Source organism: Lithobates pipiens, unplaced genomic scaffold (genome assembly GCF_037356315.1).
Source record: "Lithobates pipiens isolate NorthernLeopardFrog02 unplaced genomic scaffold, aLitPip1_a1.2 Scaffold_23, whole genome shotgun sequence".
NCBI classification, from domain to species: Eukaryota; Metazoa; Chordata; class Amphibia; order Anura; family Ranidae; genus Lithobates; species Lithobates pipiens.
The window spans coordinates 81,479,791-81,498,661 of NW_027507785.1; the positions used below are offsets into that span (position 1 = coordinate 81,479,791).

An 18,871-nucleotide genomic window follows, 5' to 3' on the forward strand; every position below is an offset into this window, starting at 1 on the left:
GAATTACATTACAAGTGAAACATGAGTTTCTATGGAGGCCATTCACATATATGCAGTTGCAAATTTAAAATGGGTGAGTTTAGTGCAGTGTGGCGCAGTTTGTGGTTACATAGACTTGAATGGAAATTGCATGCAGATCTCTGTCCTAAGATTTCAGTATGTTTTCTGCAAGTCTTTGTTTTGTTCCTTATCCTCCATCATTGGTCCAGGTCAGGAGAGAGAGAGAGAATGACTGTATCCAAATCACATCAAAAACACTTTAGAATCACTTCTGTATTACATCAACTCACACCAGAGCTTCTCCTTGAAATCGCACTGTAAAATTAATTTAACTCACACTGCATCAGCGTGAACCTAGGCTAACTGGAAAAAATCAGCAGGGAACCTACAGGCAAACCGCGTGGGCTCCAAGGTATTGGATTTACATAGGGCCAATAACTCTACCCCTGCCCCCAGTTTGTTTGATGCATTTTCTTTAACCACAGCAAACTATTCAAGAGCCAGTTTGGTTAAGTTGGCCTCCCAGACTAAAAGTTTCCAGTCCTCCCCCTGGCCAGAAGGGAGCAAGGTCCTGCATTGCAACCTTTTTCTCCAAGTAAAGATAGGTAAACTCTTGCTGTACATTCCAAGTACAGACAGAAACTCCATCAACACTGCAGGGTCTGCATTTTTGCACTTGCGGTAACTAGAACTTTGATTTTTCACCAAACTCCTTAGCAGCATGCTGTTACCACTGAGTGAAGCATATTTCATCCTCCTGAAGCTAGATCACCCGTTCCCAGGAGCTGTTTGGCTGCAAACTGTGGAATATGTCTCTGATATGTGTGATGAATGGGGAGGAAATTCTCCATCATATTTTAAATTGGGCCATGGAGGAAAAGTCTGGGAAAGACTAAACGCTCTGCTTTACCATTCTGGTTTACAGACGAAAATGCTACTTTATATAAGCATAGCAGACATTTACAACAATACTTAGGCAAAATGTAAATGTCTATCTATTAATCTAGCTACACAACCCTTCACAAATTAACCTGATTGAAGATCAGGACATTGTTTTAAAATAAATAAATAGTACATTTAATATCCAATAACTATTTTACCTTTTCACTCTTTGCTGTAACAAGACTTAATGGTTCAGTAAATTACATCTCTAAAATGTTCTTTGCCAACCATTTTGTACCAACAAGTGATTTTCCTACAAAAAAGCAAGGTGGTATGGGTCCAGCTATTTTTTTATGCCCATGGAGGGGGTTGGGGGATATTTGCACTGGGCTGTATGACAGCGTTTAGACAATGACATTTTCCCCAATGAGTATTAGCCAGGCAATATTGCCCAAGATATTGTACACATTTTTTGTTTTTAGTCATCTCAAATCCTTTGGGATTTTTTTGTAAATAGTTGCCAAGAAGGGGTTTTAAGCTCTGGCTGCAATACTCTCCGTGGCACCATCCCCCCAAAGTAATTCCTTTCCATCACCAGATGTTCTGGATTCAATGATGCCCAAAGTCATCCAACCTGGAAGACTGAGGACATCCTGTGAGTGCAGTGCATAAAGGACCAGCCCCCCTAAGGGGTAAGGCTTCATGGCACCTTGTAGTCACATGCAATGATGGAGAGATCAGTGCTGATGTCATTCTGTAAGTACCTACTGTGGAAGACAATCTGAAGAAGGGGACACTGCTCATCACGTGACCAAGTAAAGGCAAACTTTTTTTTTTTTGTTTTGAATAGACTGGAGAGGGATTAGAGTACCTGTCAGTTTTTATTGCTGGCTGTGCTCCCATTAGGGAGATTTACCCTCTCTATTTGTCTTGTATACCATTATCATTGCAAGTGAAAGTAAAAGGAAATCCCATATTTTGGGTTGTCCCCAGAAAAGTAATAGAGGTAAAATCTTCCAATGGGGACACTAGTTCTGGTGACCTGGGGGGTCCCCAAGGAATTCCCTTCATTTGCAGGGATTTCCTCTCACTTCCTGTTTGACTGTGGGGCAGGAAGTGAAGGGAAATCTTTGCAATTGGACACAGATGGCGAAATAAAATCTGACAAGGGTTATAACCCTCCCTTACTCTATCCAAAAACGAATAAAAAAAATGTTTTGCCTATAGTTCTTCTTTAAACTATGTAGTGCAGGGGCCTGCCTGATTGCATACAATTTGGAAGTGTTTAGGTTTGACCTCATGTTATATGGTTTTGGTAAATCTAAATAAAAATGTCTCCTGTACATGTTTGCTTTTGTTGTTGTTTTTTTTTTGTTTTTGTTTTGGATGATAAAATCCTAATAAACAGATTTAAAAAAATCTAAATAAAAATTGTACAACTGTAATTGTACAATGTACGGACAGCCTAAAAGGTATGTGAATGAAAAAAATAAAATAAATAAAGGATAGAAAAAGCAGGGTGAGAGAAGGCCAGCTAATGCCCCATACAGGCGATCGGAAATTTCGCCAGCAAAAGTCTGATGAGAGCTTTTGGTCAGAAAATGCGATCGTGTGTATGCTCCATCGGACTTTTGCTGGCGGAATTTTGGCCAGCAAAAGATTGAGAGTAGGTTCTCAATTTTTCGGTCGGAAAAAGTTCCGATCAGAAATTCCGATGCACAAAATTCCTACGCATGCTCGGAAACAATTCAACGCATGCACGGAAGCATTGAACTTCATTTTTTCGGTTCATCGTTGTGTTGTACGTCACCACGTTCTTGACGGTCAAAGGTTCAGCAAACTTTTGTGTGATCATGTGTATGCAAGCCAAGCTTGAGCGGAATTCTGATGGAAAAACCATCCAAATTGACAGCATAGCATTTCAAAGAGAGAAGACAAACACCTACTGCATCAAGGCTGTTCTAGCAGGTGAGGCACAATTCCCATTTGGGGTAGACAAAAAGACCCAGCAAGGGTTTAAACAAGGGTTTAAAGTGGTTGTAAACCCTTACAACATACTTTGACCTACAGGTAAGCCTAGATTAAGGCTTACCTGTAGGTCCAAGAAATATCTCCTAAACCTACACGGTTTAGGAGATATTTGCCGAAAGACATAGTATTAGTAGTCCATCAGGGTTTACTTCCTCTTTAAACACGGTGGCAATCCACCAAAAAACAAAACAAAAAAAAACCTATTGGTAGGGTTCTACATTAATACACACACATACTTAGCCAGTTTCATGAAAAAAAAAATCTTTATTCCAGGTGCGTTTCATTTATAAAGCTTCTCTGCCAGCCAGACCTTTTCAGAATCAATTGCAGATTACATCTAGAGTGTTGGAAAGCAGTGACGGGCCGTCCAGCATGGAAGCAGCCATCATACATCCAGCTGAAATATTACAGACATGCAAACTTTTTTCCTCCCTTACTTTTTCCAACAACTGGCAACCATATGCCTTGCAGATAAGATGTGTGACAGCATTTCTCACTAATAAAGAAAAGCAAGAGCAGGATGTAAAAGATACTTCCAAAAAATACAGATGGGAAAGTGTTTTTCAAAGGAAAAATCAACAATAGAGCACGCTGTGAAAATGACTGGAGGTGACACTTAGAAATGTGAGCAATTACTGTTTAGCAGGAGAGACCTGAGATCAAAGGAAGTTTATAGATGTTGCACCAAGTACACAGCGCACAGGCTGGGTGGCCCAAATGATTCCTATTTATTCTGAGTACTTCCCTCAAAACCAAACCTGCCTAAACTGCCTCCTAGGACCCAAACAAGTATACAAGATCCGGGGGAACTTGGCCATGCATTTACGCAATCTCCCTTGCTTGTTGTTACAAGGCCTCTTTCTTTCAGTGCCATTTTTCAGAGCAGCCGCTGTTTGTGTGGCAGAGCTGCTTTTGCGGTTTACTCAGAACAGTCAATTTTGGCTCCGACAAGATGGCAGCTGTCGCAGGTAGAGACTAATGTGAAACACAAGTTCCCCTACACAAGAGAAACACATTAACAAACACACACAAAGAGATTTTGTTTTCTGTAGAAAATGTAAATTATTATGGACTATATCTGCTTGAACTTTCATTATGATACCCATCCCTTCCACTATGGCATGGTTGCTCAGGCCTGAGAGGCCATAGTCCAGGCCTAAATGCTGTTATCGGACCAGGAGGAGGAAGATATTAACACTGTTGCAAACTCCAACATGGAGGTTACACAGAGCTTGGATTCCTGTCTCCTGTGAAGATAGATAGTATGATGGGTAGAAGTGGATGAGCTGGGTGGCAGGAGATGTTTTTTATTTCAAAAGAGCCTGCCGATATTCCAAGCATGGCTAAAGCAGATCTGTATTAAAAGAAATGTGGAAATGTGAAGTCCGGTCTGAAAATGCTAGTTGCCTTCCCATCTCTGGTTCCAGCACTTTCTGAGCCATTGATTTGGAACAGGTCTACATACTCCTCTTAGTAAAGGTCTTTTTTAATGCTGGCTAGAGAAGTTTTAATATGGTTGAGGCATGAACACACATCACTGGCGTGTTCAAGCAGTGAGGGGGCAAGGAGACACAGTTGGGTTGATTTACTAAAGGAAAAATAGACTGTGCACATTGCAAAGTGCAGTTGCTCCAGAGCTTAGTAACTGAAGTTTCACTTTGCAAAGAATACTCAATCACAAGGAAAGAAAAAAAACAAAAAAAATGCATTTTTGCTTGTACATTGGATGATGGAAGTCAGCAGAGCTACTGCTCATTCACTAAATTCTGGAAGAACTGCTCTTTGCAAAGTGTACAGTCTATTTGCCTTTAATAAATCAACTCCAATGTACTCATACGGTATGAAAGAAAGCCTCACCTACAGAACAAAGAATAAAATTTTCTTTCAAAGGTAAGTACAACCAAAGGCCCCTGTATGATGGTCTAAACAGGTACCAAATCCATTTACTGTGATGCACTTAACCTTATAAAATAAAGAAAAAACACGCTCCACTTTCTAGACATTGTAGCTCACTGTAGAGGTTTTCAGCAAAAGAGGCAGCACTGTCAATCCCGAAAGCAGTGGACTAGACTAGGTGTGGCCAGGTACTAATTGACAAACTACAGGGTTAGGAGCGGTGACAATGGTGATAGCCATGCCCCCTGCATCATTTTTTCATCCCACTGTAGTGCAAACAGGCACAGCCTACATGAGAGTGGCAACTCTGCTTTGATTCAGGAGCAGTGCAGCATTGTTGCCACCCCATAACAGGAAACTGTATTAAGTGGACTTCACCACAACAGAGAAAACTGCATTTTAACTACATTAAATGCCCCACCGCATATTGTTTTTACTGGGAGGTAGGGTTGCCACCTCCTGCCTTTAAAACCAAACACATATTAACTACACATGTTCTGTGGCTGATTAAAGAGGGATTCCACCTAAAAAAAATATTAAAAGCCAGCAGCTATAAATACTACAGCTGCTGACTTTTAATAAATGGACACTCACCTGTCCCGGGTTCCAGCGATGCCGGCAGGCGAGGCCGATCGATCGCTCGGCTCTCGGCTGCTGCCGCCACCATTCTAGGTGAGGGAATCAGGAAGTGAAGTGAATCGGCTTCACTTCCCGGTTCCCTACTGCGCATGCGCGAGTCGCGCAGCGCAATAGAAATTCTCCGCGCTGTCACTGGGACCCGTGTGTGTCCCAGCAGACAGCGCAGCAGGACAGGATATGACATAGACTCCCACGGGAGTCTATGCCCGGAAGTGGGTGTAAATACCTGTCTTTGACAGGTATCTCCACCCCCCTCCCCCCTGTAAGGTGCCAATTGTGACACCGGAGGGGGGGAGGGTTCCGATTAGCGGAGGTTCCACTTTAGGGTGGAACCCCGCTTTAAGGTAGTAATTAAACTCATTTAGTGCCTTATGTGTATTAAATTAGCCAAAGAACCTGTGTAATTAATTAACCACTTTCTGACCACCTACCGCATATTTACTGTGGCAGTTCAGCTCTACTGCGCAAAATCACGTAATGGGCTAACTTTACTGGTTCGTTTTATTTTTAATTCATTAAAGAAATAAAAAAAAAATTGCATTTGAAAGACCACTGCGCAAATACAGTGCGACATAAATAATTTCAACAATCACCATTTTATTGTCTAGGGTCTCTACTAAAAAATATATATAATGTTTGGGGGTTCTAAGTAATTTTCTAGCAAAAAAAAAATACTTTAACGTGAAACCAACAAATGTCAGAAGAAGGTTTAGTGTTTAAGTGGTTACATTTTTTTCACTTACACACAAAGTCTATTCCATTGACTAATTGTTACAATGTTTATACTGATAAAGAATGTTTTGATTCTTGGCAGACTGCCCAGTTTTTTCCTTCCTTTCTTTGGACAGCTGTGGCTTCAGAAGAGCAGAGAATTCTTTGCATAGAAAGAATCGGGAAACACTTTAGTCAAGATTGTGATAACGATTCTTGACAATTAATCGTGCAGCTCTAGTACACTGTAATCTTACAGATTACATTACTGTATCACATTATTTCACATCCCTTTTGTCCCTAGTGGTTTGTCCAGTGCCCTGCATGCACTTTTATATTATAAATACTGTTCTTTCTGCCTGGAAACAGGAGATTGTCCATAACAACCGAAAAGTGTCCCTTTACATCAATAGCGGTTTTAGACCAGCTAGAAAACAGCGATAATAAATTAGAATCAATGGCAGAATTGAGCGTTAGTGGTTTGTGGGGAAATCTGTCATGAAACACTGAAAGTAATGACAGTGACAATTCTGCAACTGGGCCAATTTCAGTTTTTTTGATTTGATTACATTATTGAATTATTTTATTATTATTATATTATTTGTTATAATTTATAGTTATTTATTATATTATAATTTATGATTTTTTTTTCCAAAATTTATCATACCCGGGATTTCTACTAGACTCTTGTTTGGACAGATTTAAGCGTGTTATTACAGGCCTACAATGAATATAAGAGAGAAAAAGAACACTCACAATGCCTCATCCATCAATAATTATGAAGATGCAAGAAATGAGGGTTCCAAAAAGGTAACCCAAGGTCGGACTTTGAAGGCACAGCAAACAAAAGAATATGAAAAAATACTAACATTTATTGGAACATAGATATGAATATACATATGGTACGAAAAAGAGGAACATAAAGAAAATATTAAAAGTCATATAGAAGAAGAGCTCTTTGCTCTCTCCCAGGGGATTTTCATTGTATCACCATACTAATAAATTGATTTTGGATGACAGCGATCCAACTTGGAATTCTTTGTATTTAATATATCTGGGGTATAGCTGAGCCCCTGCCTTGGTTGCTTTGGATTTAAGGATTTCTCTCCTTTACATCAACGTTATATGGCTGTTTGTTGTTCCTTAGTCAAAACTATATCCCCTGTTTGAGATCGGTACATCAGGCTACCCATGATCTATGGGTAGGCTTCTATGTGTCCTTGTGTTGTGATTTGCTCATGCTATGAGCCACCTCTTTCCGATAGTGGAAACCTTTTTTGACTACTTGTCGAATAAAGTTGAATCCTCTGCAAGATAATGAGACCTTTTTCTTTTCTTGCAATCAATGAACCCCGAATGTGTCCTGAAGAAGTTTGACAACGAAATGCGTAGACGCACGAGGGCTCACGTCATATGTATATAATTTTTAATGTTTTCTTTATGTCCCTCTTTTTCGTACCATATGTATATTCATATCTATGTTCCAATAAATGTTAAAAAAAAATCATATTCTTTTGTTTGCTGTCCCTTCAAAGTCCGATCTTGGGGTACCTTTTTGGAACCCTCATTTCTTGCATCTACAGGCCTACAATATAAAACACCAAATTTCCATGCAAAACTTTTTACTGCTTTGAGCATCAAAAATATGACATAATCATACCGCCAGGGAGCTTAATATATGTTTGGTTTTAAAGGGATGAGGTGTCTATCCTACTGGGAGGCCATAGTTTTACCTTAAAAGTTTTTTGTTATTTCTTATTAGGTAGTATAGTTACATGTCTTTATCAACTAGCCATAGACCAGCTTTAAGATAAAATCAGGCTTGCAGTGGGAATTTTTATTTTGTTAGATAGTGGGGTTGATTTACTAAAACCGGAGAGTACAAAATCTGGTGCAGCTCTGCATAGGAACCAATCAGCTCCCAGGTTTTTTTTGCCAAATCTTAATTGAAGAAGCTGAAGTTAGAAGCTGATTGGCTACCATGCAGAGCTGCACCAGGTTTTGCACTCTCCTGTTTTAGTAAATCGACCTCAGTGCGTGGATACAGTGCTTAGGAAAGCTCAGATAGGGTGCCACCAGTATGATGATATTCACCAACAGGCCAATGAGCAAGCAGGGGTGGGGTTGTGGGGCAAAGCTGATAAGGGTTGTCACCCTCCTTACTCTATATAACTAACCATACAGCAGAGCAGAGGTAGGATGATCACAGAGTATCTGCATTTCTTTACAAATCCTTTGGCAGGTAAATCATTCTCTATGTATGCGTTTTACTGCGTATTTAGTTGTTTGGCTGGAACTGCACTTTTTTGTGCTTAGATCCTCTTTAATATTATCCTTCCCTTCCAGCTATTGAGTGCATATCTCCCCTGAGGTCCACGCAGATGAGCCCGCTGGAACGCCAGCAAATGGATAAGCAGTCTGAAATTTTCTCGTCTCCGCTTTAATCACAGGACGGCTTTGCCTGCAACATCAGCACAATACATTGACTGCAATTCAAAGGCTGCAACCTTTTATTAAACACATTACATGTATCCATAGGGATGACGCACTAGAGACGCTATTTTAAAACGGAGCTGGAGGCAGTCGGAAGAAAAAATCTGATTAAAATCTCATAAAGAACAAACATGGGGCAAAAGATTGTGGACCTCGGGTGATGCAGCACCGACGTATCCTATATTTTTCTATACCGTGTTTAAATGCATTGTTACCGTAGTAACTAGCACATCGCAATGTATTTATAGAAGCTCCGAGCTGCAGAGAGCTAATGTATTCAGTACAACAAAATATTCTCCCCTTGGCAACGAGGTAACTGCACAGCGATGTCAGCATTAATGATGAGAAATGGTAAGTGCTGACAAAAGTGCCCATATCACACCATTGCCGCTAGACCCCTCCCCTCACAGGCTGCACTCGCTCCGAGGGAATTTCACTGTAATGCGACAGGTCCTCCTAATGGCTTAGGCGTTAATATATTACATTTACCGGGGCAGATCTCTACTGATCTATAGCCACTGGGACGCTGTACACATCTGTGCTGCTTGTACCGCCATCCTCTTGCTTGGAATCAAACATAGCAGAGAATTGGACAAAATCTTTTACAAAATTGTCTGTTTTACCTAAAAAAAAGCCTTAAAATACCATTTTAGAAAAAACATAACTGGTTATTAGTGTGCCAGGCATGTATGCATGAATTAAAAATGTAAAATAATTGCAATGAGTCAAAGGTCGCCGTTTTGACACTAATGCGGAGATCCAGCGCAAAATATCAGAAGGTGCTTGACAAGCTTCAAAAAGAAGACTTCCAGGACCCATTCCAGATGTGGTAGGAATGCTGGGAGCACTGTATTGCTGTGCAAGAGGGACACTTTGAAGGTAGTAGTGAGTAAACGTAGATAAATAAAGTAATAAACAGAGCTCATATATGAACGTTTACTAATAGAAAATTATCATTTGAGGTAGATACGTAACTATAACCTGACCCGTAGTATGATTGGGGGGTATTGTGAAAGGATGAGGGGCAGTGTGACGGCGGCAGTATGACGAAGTATTCTGACAGGAGGGGGGGCAGTGTGACCAAAGAAGGGTATCTGGAAAGTGTGACCAGATGAGGGAGTGTGATAAGAGGGGGCACTGTGAAAGAAGGGGGGCAGTGTGACAAGAAGGGGCAGTATGATGGGGGCAGTGTGACAGGAGGGGGGCAGTATGACAGGGGGATATTGTGACAAGAGGGGGGCAGTGTGACAGGAAAAGGATAGCTGGGAAGTATGACAAGAGAGGAGCAGTGTAATGAGGGAGCACTGTGAAAGGGGGGGGCTGTGTAAGAAGAGGGAGTAGTGTGACAGGAGATGGGGGTAAATATGACAGAAGGAACAGTGTGACGGAATGATGGAGGGGCAGTGTTACAGGAGGGGGGCAGCATGACAGAAGGGTATTCTGCCAAGGAGACAGTGAAACAGGTGGGGGCAGTATGATGGGGAAATATTATGTTGTGGGCAGTGTGATAAAAGAGGGGCTATGTGGCAGGTGGGGGGGGGGGAGTATCACAGGTGGGGGGCCAGTGTCACAGGTAGCAGGTCGGGAGGCAGTGTCACAGGTGGGGAGGCCGTGTCACAGGTGGGGAGGCAGGTTGACAGGTGGGGAGGCCAGTGTCACAGGTGGGGAGGCCAGTGTCACAGGTGGGGGGCCAGTGTCACAGATGGGGGGCCAGTGTCACAGATGGGGGGCCAGTGTCACAGATGGGGGGCCAGTGTCACAGATGGGGGGCCAGTGTCACAGGTGACAGTTGGGGGGCCAGTGTCACAGGAGACAGGTCCCCCTGTATAGTTAGATGCCAGCCGGCCGTACAGAGGGAGGTACGGGTCTTGGAGCCCCCCACACTGGCAGAATGCCAGGGCCCAGTCGCAAGTGCGACTGTTGCGACCCTGGTAATTCCACCACTCATTTGAGGTATAGGGACTGTCTTACTAAACCTGGAGAGTAAAAAATCGGGTGCAGCTGTGCATGGTGGCTAATCAGCTACTAACTTTAGCTTGTTCAATTAAGCTTTGACAAAAAAAAAACCTGGAAGCTGATTATTTTTTAATGCAGAGCTGCACCAGATTATGCGCTCCATCCTGAATCCCTCAAACTAAACTTCTAAAGACTAGGCACCTCCACTACCTTTGCTTTGCCAAAATAATTCTACAGGGAACCCCTGAAACCCCAAAATCCAAAAGGTCAATGCTTAGGAGCACACCATCACATCCCAATATAATATATGGTGCCTCTGCAGCCCATTGAGAAATAGTGAGGGTGTTGTTGAATGCCAACATTTCAAAATTGCATTCAATTGAGTGGATTGGATTTATTAGATTTAGGTGCCCCTGGGGCATTCCAAATCCATCGATTTGGAAAGGTAAAGAGAAAAAACTGATCACCCCCTATGGTGCCTATTCTTGCATAGTATGTAGGGGTGGGGAGAATGATAGGGTTTCTTTAAGAAGCTCACTGTGAAAGACTTCTGTAAGAGTGAACAAAATCTGTCCATTTCCCTTCAGCAGATACTCAAACAAGACTGTATATGTGATGAAACACAATGGGTAATGAATACTATGATTCATTATCCTGCCTCACAAAGTCAAATACATCAGAACCATTGTGTAATGCTTTAAAGAATGTTACAGGCCAACCACTAAAACCTAACCAAGACGGATTGTGTATATTTTCCGTAAAGATAGTGGAAGAGAACAATTTTAATAACAGTCACTCAAAGACCTAATAAAGAGTTGTATAAATAGCTTTTATTTTCCATTTCTTTCTAATATAATGGTGCTGCTCAATAAAGGTTAGGGCTAACAGTACAATGGAAGCCTATGTCCTAGCCCTGCTTTCTCTATTATTGTTGGAGAAATTCTATTCACTACCTGTCCCAGTTACCACAAAAGACGTGAGGGACAATCTCCCCAGTGGGGAGCGACAGCAATAAAACCATTACAGATTTTGTTATTGTAGCCTATTTTATAAAAGAGCTGTAGTTTAATTTAACAGACACTGTCCTATTGAGAGGTAAATATGCAGGTCGCCTCCTTCGCATGAGAATGGTGGTCTACCAAGAGATTTTCCTATACATCTGTACTCCAGATGTTCCAGATGCAAACATACCACACGCCTTGCTGCTCTTTCAGAACTGGGGGAGTCCCAACATCAAACTGAGGAAAACACAAGAAAGACAGGGCGCACCAGCCTAACGCATTATCTCAATGACCATTTATTGATAAAAAAGAAGTATGTATCTACTCTAAATTGGTGCAACAGACAAAGGTCACCAGGTAATACAGTTGTACAGTCAGCTCACTGTGCTCCTGAGGCTTGGGAGGATGTACCCTAGATCCAATTGGCTTACACGTTTCGAGGGTTAAACCCTCTTCTTCTGAGCCCAAAGCTCTGAAGAAGAGGGTTTAACCATCGAAACGTGCAAGCCAATTAGATCCAGGGTAGATCCTCCCAAGCCTAAGGAGCAGACCTTACAACTGTATGTCCTGATGAGCTTTGTCTGTTGCACCACTTGTGTGTAGATACATGTACTTCTTTTTTATCAAAAGTCTTTGAGGTAATGCATAAGGCCGGCATGCCCTCTCATTCTTGTGTTTCCCTAATGAGTAATATCAAAGCATTATTGCAACTGTTTCATCAACTTTGGCCATTTCAATCTTTTGAATGCTGTAGTAGCAGTTAACTTCAATAACCAAACTATTGTTATTATCCATCACAAAATGGTAGAAAGGAATAAAAGTTTGGTTAAATGCACCACTGAAACACACCCTAGCCTCTTCACACTAAGGGCCAGTTCACACCAAATGCAGTTCCGTGAAGTTCCATTTTTTCTGCACCAATACAGTCCAGTTCCCAGAAACTGACCAGAAACTGACTGCTTGGTGTGAACTAGAGCCATTGGAATACATGGAAAACACTGTGCATGCATTTTTAGTGCAGAAAAAAAGCGCACGGAACTGAATGGAACTGCGTCTGGTGTGAACTGACCCTTACAGTATGCGCATATGTGGCCTCACTGGACTGGGCTTTTTTCTGTGGGTCCGCAAAGCATGCTCGCAGCACAGAGACTGGGATCTCACCGAGAACCCCGGGTCCCGTACATTACCTGGAAATCCCGGTTCCAGATCACCCGATCGCTGTGATAGCCTCTGATTGGCTATCACACTGATCAGTCACTGTGAAGCCCACCCCCGTGTTTCTCTCTCTGTGAATGGAGAGGAAAAACACATTGGGGTTTATTTACTAAAGGCAAATCCACTTTGCACTACAAGTGCACTTTAAAAAAAAAGTGCACTTGGAAGTGCAGTCGCTGTAGATCTGTGGGGGACATATAAGGAAAATAAAAAAACAGCATTTTTGCTTGTACATGATTGGATGGTAAAATCAGCAGAGCTTCCCCTCATTTCAGAGCTTCCCTTCAATTCAGAGCTTTCCCCTCAGATTTACAGAAACTGCACTTCCAAGTGCACTTGTAGTGCAGAGTGGATTCGCCTTTAGTAAATCAACCCAACTGCATCTTTCTCTCTCCCTGCTGAGAGAAAAAAAGTGTGTAAAAAATAAAAAATAAAATAATAATAAAAAAATAAATAAATAAATAAAAAATACCTATATCAATGTTTGATCCAGGTCAGTGTCAGGGTCAAGGTCAAAGCTCAAGGTCAGGGGCAAAGGTCAATGTCAGTATATTTTGGACAGGATTTTTTTTTTTTACTTTTTTTTTTTTTTATTAGTATCACTGTCAGTTAGTGTCAAGGGGGTTAATTTACTAAAGGCAAATCCAGTTTGCACTGCAAGTGCACTTGGAAATGCAGTCACTGTAGATCCGAGGGGGACATGCAAGGAAAAAAAAACAAAAACAGAATTTTAGCTTGCACATGATTGGATGATAAAATTAGCAGAGCTTCCCCTCATTTCAGATCTTCCCCTCAGATCTACAGCGACTGCACTTCCAAGTGCACTTGTAATGCAGAGTGGATTTGCCTTTAGTAAATCAACCCCAGTGTGTTTTAGGTAGGATAAAAAAAAGCAAAATGTGCACTATTGTTTCTGGGCTATACTACGGGTACAAACAACAACTAAATACACATATCACAGCAATCAATGGGAGAAGAAGAACTTACTAATTTACTTTGGGTTGTTCTATGGTGGTAGGTTATGGTAGTAACAAGAAATGTACAGCTAATATTCAATTTTTTTTTTTTTTTTACTATTTTGGTCCAGTTTTTCTTTGCTAATAAAAAAAAAATCAAGAGCTATCTATTACCATTTACCACCAAATGAAACCCCAATTTATCCTGGAAAAAAAAACAAGGTATAATTCACCTGGTTGCATGAAGTAGCTGTGATGATATGTACAATTTTACTAACACACATCAAAGTTGCAAAATTGTGCTTAGGCATTAACATTTGTTTTAACCCCTAGGCGTGAAGAGGTTAAAGGGGATTTCTAGGAAAACTGGAACTCACCCATCTGTTCAAGACAAAAGGGGTCTGCACCTCCCACGGGTCCCAGAATCTTTAAAGGGCAACATATAACTGCTTCAACCTCCCTGGCGGTATGATTATTTCGGATTTTAGGTGCTAAAAGCGGTACAATTATTTTGCATGACAATTTGGCGTTTTATATTGTAGTCCTGTAATTCTTAGGAATAACTCTCTTAAATCTGTCCAAACCAGAGTCTAGCAGACATCCTGGGTATAATAAAGTTTGAAAAATGAAATCATAAATTATAATATAATAAATAATTATAAATAATTGTACCAAATAATAATATAGCAATAATAAAAATTATTCAATAATGTAATCAAATCAAAAACACAGAAATTTGCTCAGTTGCAGAATTGTCACTGTCATTACTTTTCAGTATTTGATGACGGATCTCCCCACAAATCGCTATCCCTCAATTCTGCGAGTGATTCCAATTTTGTTATCGCTGTTTTCTAGCTGGTCTAAAATCATTTTTGATGTAAAGGGACAGTTTTGGTTGCTATGGACAATCTCCAGTTTCCAGGCATAAAGAACAGTTTTTATAATATAAAACTGCATGCAGTACACTGGGCTACTAGGGACAAAGGGGATGTGAAATATTTACATACAGCAATGTAATCTGTAAGATTACATTATACTGTATGTATACTGTGTGTTTCACTTTTTGAATTTGGCGCCGATCTCCGTCCCCGTGCGTCGCAACGCTCGCAGGAAACGGAGATCGGCTCCGTGATAGATCGAGCGAGACGCGGCTCGCTCGTACAGCGGGGAGACAACGCTGGATCCAAGGGAGAAGCTAAGTAAACCTCCTCCTGGATCCAGCGATGCGGTCCCGAGTCTGGCTCGGGGTTACCGCTTTTGGTATAAAAATTCCACCCCGAGCCAGACTCAGGAAGACCGCCAGGGGGGTTAAGGCTAACATATTGGCAGTTGCCTGCTTTAAGAGGCAACTTGCTGGGAGGAAAAGAATCTGCAGGGGAATTATAAAATCAAGTTACTTACTCTCTCCCCCTTATGTTTATGAATATATACTGTACACAACACATAAAGAAAATGCCAGAGAAAGAGAGCTAATAAGTTTATACAGGCATACCCCACTTTTAAGTACACAATGGGGTTTATTTACTAAAGCTGGAAAGTGCAAAATCAGGCATCACTTCTGCATAAAAACCAATGAGCTTCTAACCTTAGCTTGTTCAATTAAGCTTTGTGTAGCTGCATTTATACTGATTTGCTCTGTATTCTATAAGGCTGCATTCACACCTGAGCGTATCATTTTCAGGCGTTTTTTAGGGTGTTTTTGTACAGGTCGAAAGGTCACCAATGTAAAAAGCAGAAAAATGCCTGTAACCTGCCTAAAAAGAAGCTCATGTACTTTTTGTGAGTTTCAGGCCAATGCCTGAAGCTCAAAAAAGTACATGAGCTTCTTCAGGCAACAGAACGCTCAGATGTGAACAGGGGCCATTTAAATGAATTGGATTTTGCTTGTTGAGCGTTTTGGAACTTTTGAGTTGAGCATTTTACGAGCTAAAAAAGCACTCAGGTGTGAATGGGCCCTAAACAGTGGGCACCAAATAGCACACTGACTTACCTATGTGTTGTGCACAGGTGTCACAGTACTCCGCATACAGAGATTCAAAACAGTTGCAGCAGTATGGACGTCCTTCCTTCATTATGTATCTTTGGCCTCCAAGAACTGTTTCACATTCAAAGCAACAAAAGTGTTTCATATGCCAGTGTCTGCCCTCCGCTTCTGTACATTCATCTGCAAAAATAATCTAAAAGAAAAGAAGGAATCAGTTTTGCTGAGCAAGAATTATTTAAAAGGTAGAGCAGACAGTAAACAGTAAAACCAAAATGAAACATCAACCTAAAATACAGTTCAAAATAAAATTTAGTTCAAGCTGAGATTATGATAATCTTGTTCAGCCTTTTACATTACTGGCTATATTACTAGCTATCAGTAATTAGTCAAATTCATCTAGACTTTGTTCTGTACGTTTTACATTTTGTTGCTTCTCCAAGCCACGTCTTCACTTCCAATGAGCATCAGGAAGGTCTCCCAGCATTTATATCCACACAGGTAGCACAGACATCTTAATCCAATCACCATGGAATGTGTCAATGCAGATGTTGATTGTCCATGAACAGGATGGTATGTGTGAAAGTTGTGGAACCACCCTCTTCTGCTTACAAAATCCCATCCTAGGTGTCAAGAAGTCTACATATGTATTTTTTTCTGGAGATTAGGGTGGTTTCACAACTTTCACACATACCCTCCTGTTCTTGGACAATCAACATGTACGCATTCCATAGTGATTGGATTAAGATGTCTGTGATACCTGTGTGGATATGAATGCTGGGGCATCTTCCAGACACTTATTTGAACTTAAAGAGGAACTTCTGTTTGCGCACATAATTTGAAATAAAAACATCTTTGCCATTTGGATTTTGGCTTTGAATATTATTTATATATATATATATATATATATATATATATATATATATATATATATATATATATATATATATATATATATATATATATATATATATATATATACTGTGATTCTGTACTTGCCAAATATGCTGCAAAAATATCCCTCCGCTAAGTCTGGCTGCATCCATTTTAACTGTGGGCAGCTGAAGCTGCTGCCTGTTCACTTCCTGGATTTACACAGACACACACCTGCAGCTGTGCAGCTCTCGTTGGCTCTCTTTTGACTCATCCCCCCTCCCTTCCTGGCAAACTCTCACGAGAGCACGAGAGAGAGAGAGAGAGAGAGAGAGAGAGAGCTGTGTATGATGTCATAAGCCTAGGCTTTTTACCAGACAAGAAACAGGAAGTGGGCTGTATAAGGTATTTACTGGCAGAAAAAAACTATCCAAAGTTAAAGCAACAAGGGCAGCAGATTTAATAGATGGAAATTTGAAAAAATTACTGAAGTTCCGCTTAAAGAAGTGGCTTAAGCCAGCCATAGATGGTTTGAATCTCGGCCAGTTCAGCATTGACCGGCCAAGATTTGAACCACATATGGGCAGGCTGATTGACAAGGAGAACACAATAGCTCCACAGGAAGGATTCCCCCCACCAACACTGACTGTGGTGATGAGGGAAACCCGAGGAAAGAAAATTACTCCAACTATGGACGGCTTTAGAGAAGTTACGAAAAGTCTTATAGAACAAGTCCAACTGAATGTAACTAATGATAAGACCTAGATAAATGAGACCCTTCACAGACATAAGGAATAAAGACTCTTGATGCCCCCATGGACAGCACCAGATTCCTAAGTGGGCAATCAACAAACCAACAAGCACCAACATTGTCCAATAGGTTTATGGGTCACATTCTTGCCATTCCTTGAAGCACTATGTTTTTTTATATGCTCCTCTGTTTTTTTTAAATATTAAAATGATCTATAAATTGGGAGGGGTGTTAAAACAGCCACACACCAAGTCACACCTAAGGGGCAACTTTCACCCTTTTACTCTATCAAGGGAAGGCTGGACTACACAAATTCATTTCAAATTCTCTAGAGAAGACTCCACTATAGAAGTGGTTCTCTTTGAAAAAATATTTTATAATTTTCTGGTAAGAAATCATCATCACAGTAGAGGAAGAATGCAAATACCTTCCATTTACGAAGGCTTTTATTGTGTTTTAGTTTACGTTTGGGGGTTTATTAGCTAACCATAAAACACTAAAAGTTGTACCGTCTGGATCTGACCACAAACATTTACAAAGACTGTAAAACTGTCATAAGAGTCATCGTTCTTCAGATTCCAATTATTCTGGTAAAACAATACACCACATTCTGCCTTCAGTGTTCTGAGATCATACAACAGCAACAAGAAGAAACTTCAGTCTCAACATATCCCCAAGGCTTGACTTAATCCACTTTATCCTATCAAGGGATGGACTGCGGTGTGACTTCTGCTGACTCGTAGCATACTGAGCTGAGATAAGAGAGCAGCTATGTCTACAATCTCACCAGGATATATAGCTCAACCAAAATATCTCGTGGAACATCTGTATACAATGCAACCCCAGGGCATTTTCACTGAATGGCAACTTAACACTGTGCCCCCTAGTCAATACTAATGCATTCATTGCTTTAGAGGTTAAAACAGCCCTCTAATAAAGGGCAAATTCCTGAAATATGAATCACATTTTTTTTTCACTGATATGGTTTTAGATGGTGTGTTGTATTTTCCAAAGTGTTAAAGCTGAACTAAAGGCAGATTTAATAGACACAAATTAATGCAGGCCTGTATTCATTAAACCATGGCTCTGGGCACAATAAGCTTACTGGGGTTGGATTAGTTGAACACTCCATTGATTCAAAAGCCGCCTGCTGTAATGTACATCTTCTTCTACACCGGCAAATCTTCTTGTTTGCATGCTGGGGGAACTACAGGTCTAAAAGCTCCAAGTGCTCCTATCCCTGCCCCCTTCTCCTTCCCCTTGCCTGGGGTTCACTTTTGTGAATGGCCAAGAGGAGAGGGAGGCGGAAACACAACAGTAGCACAGAGACCTGCAGTGCTTACAGTGGCTGGAGAGTACAGCAGGAGCTGCAGTTCCTCCGGCATGTAAACAAGAAGATTTGCCTGGTGTAGAAGAAAGCGTACATTACAGCAGGTGTTTTTTTAAGGCAACTAATTTGGTAAGCTTATTGTGACTGAATTTGTGT

At 40.9% G+C, this 18,871-nt stretch overlaps 1 protein-coding gene and 1 long non-coding RNA gene across 4 annotated transcripts in view; one reads left to right on the forward strand and one right to left on the reverse strand.

Annotated features, from left to right (window-relative positions):
* The window catches only part of PRICKLE2 (prickle planar cell polarity protein 2), a 451,504-nt gene that overhangs the window by 50,749 nt on the left and 381,884 nt on the right, over nt 1–18,871 (reverse strand). For all 3 annotated transcript variants that reach the window (XM_077451950.1, XM_077451952.1, XM_077451951.1), the window contains one exon: nt 15,771–15,957. In XM_077451950.1, coding sequence (XP_077308076.1) covers nt 15,771–15,957 — 187 coding nt within the window. The remainder of the gene's footprint in view (nt 1–15,770; nt 15,958–18,871) is intronic.
* On the forward strand, nt 8,262–14,381 carry LOC143927692 (uncharacterized). Its single transcript, XR_013262302.1, has 3 exons — nt 8,262–8,401; nt 8,506–9,003; nt 14,114–14,381. It is a non-coding gene; the product is annotated as an uncharacterized LOC143927692 (long non-coding RNA).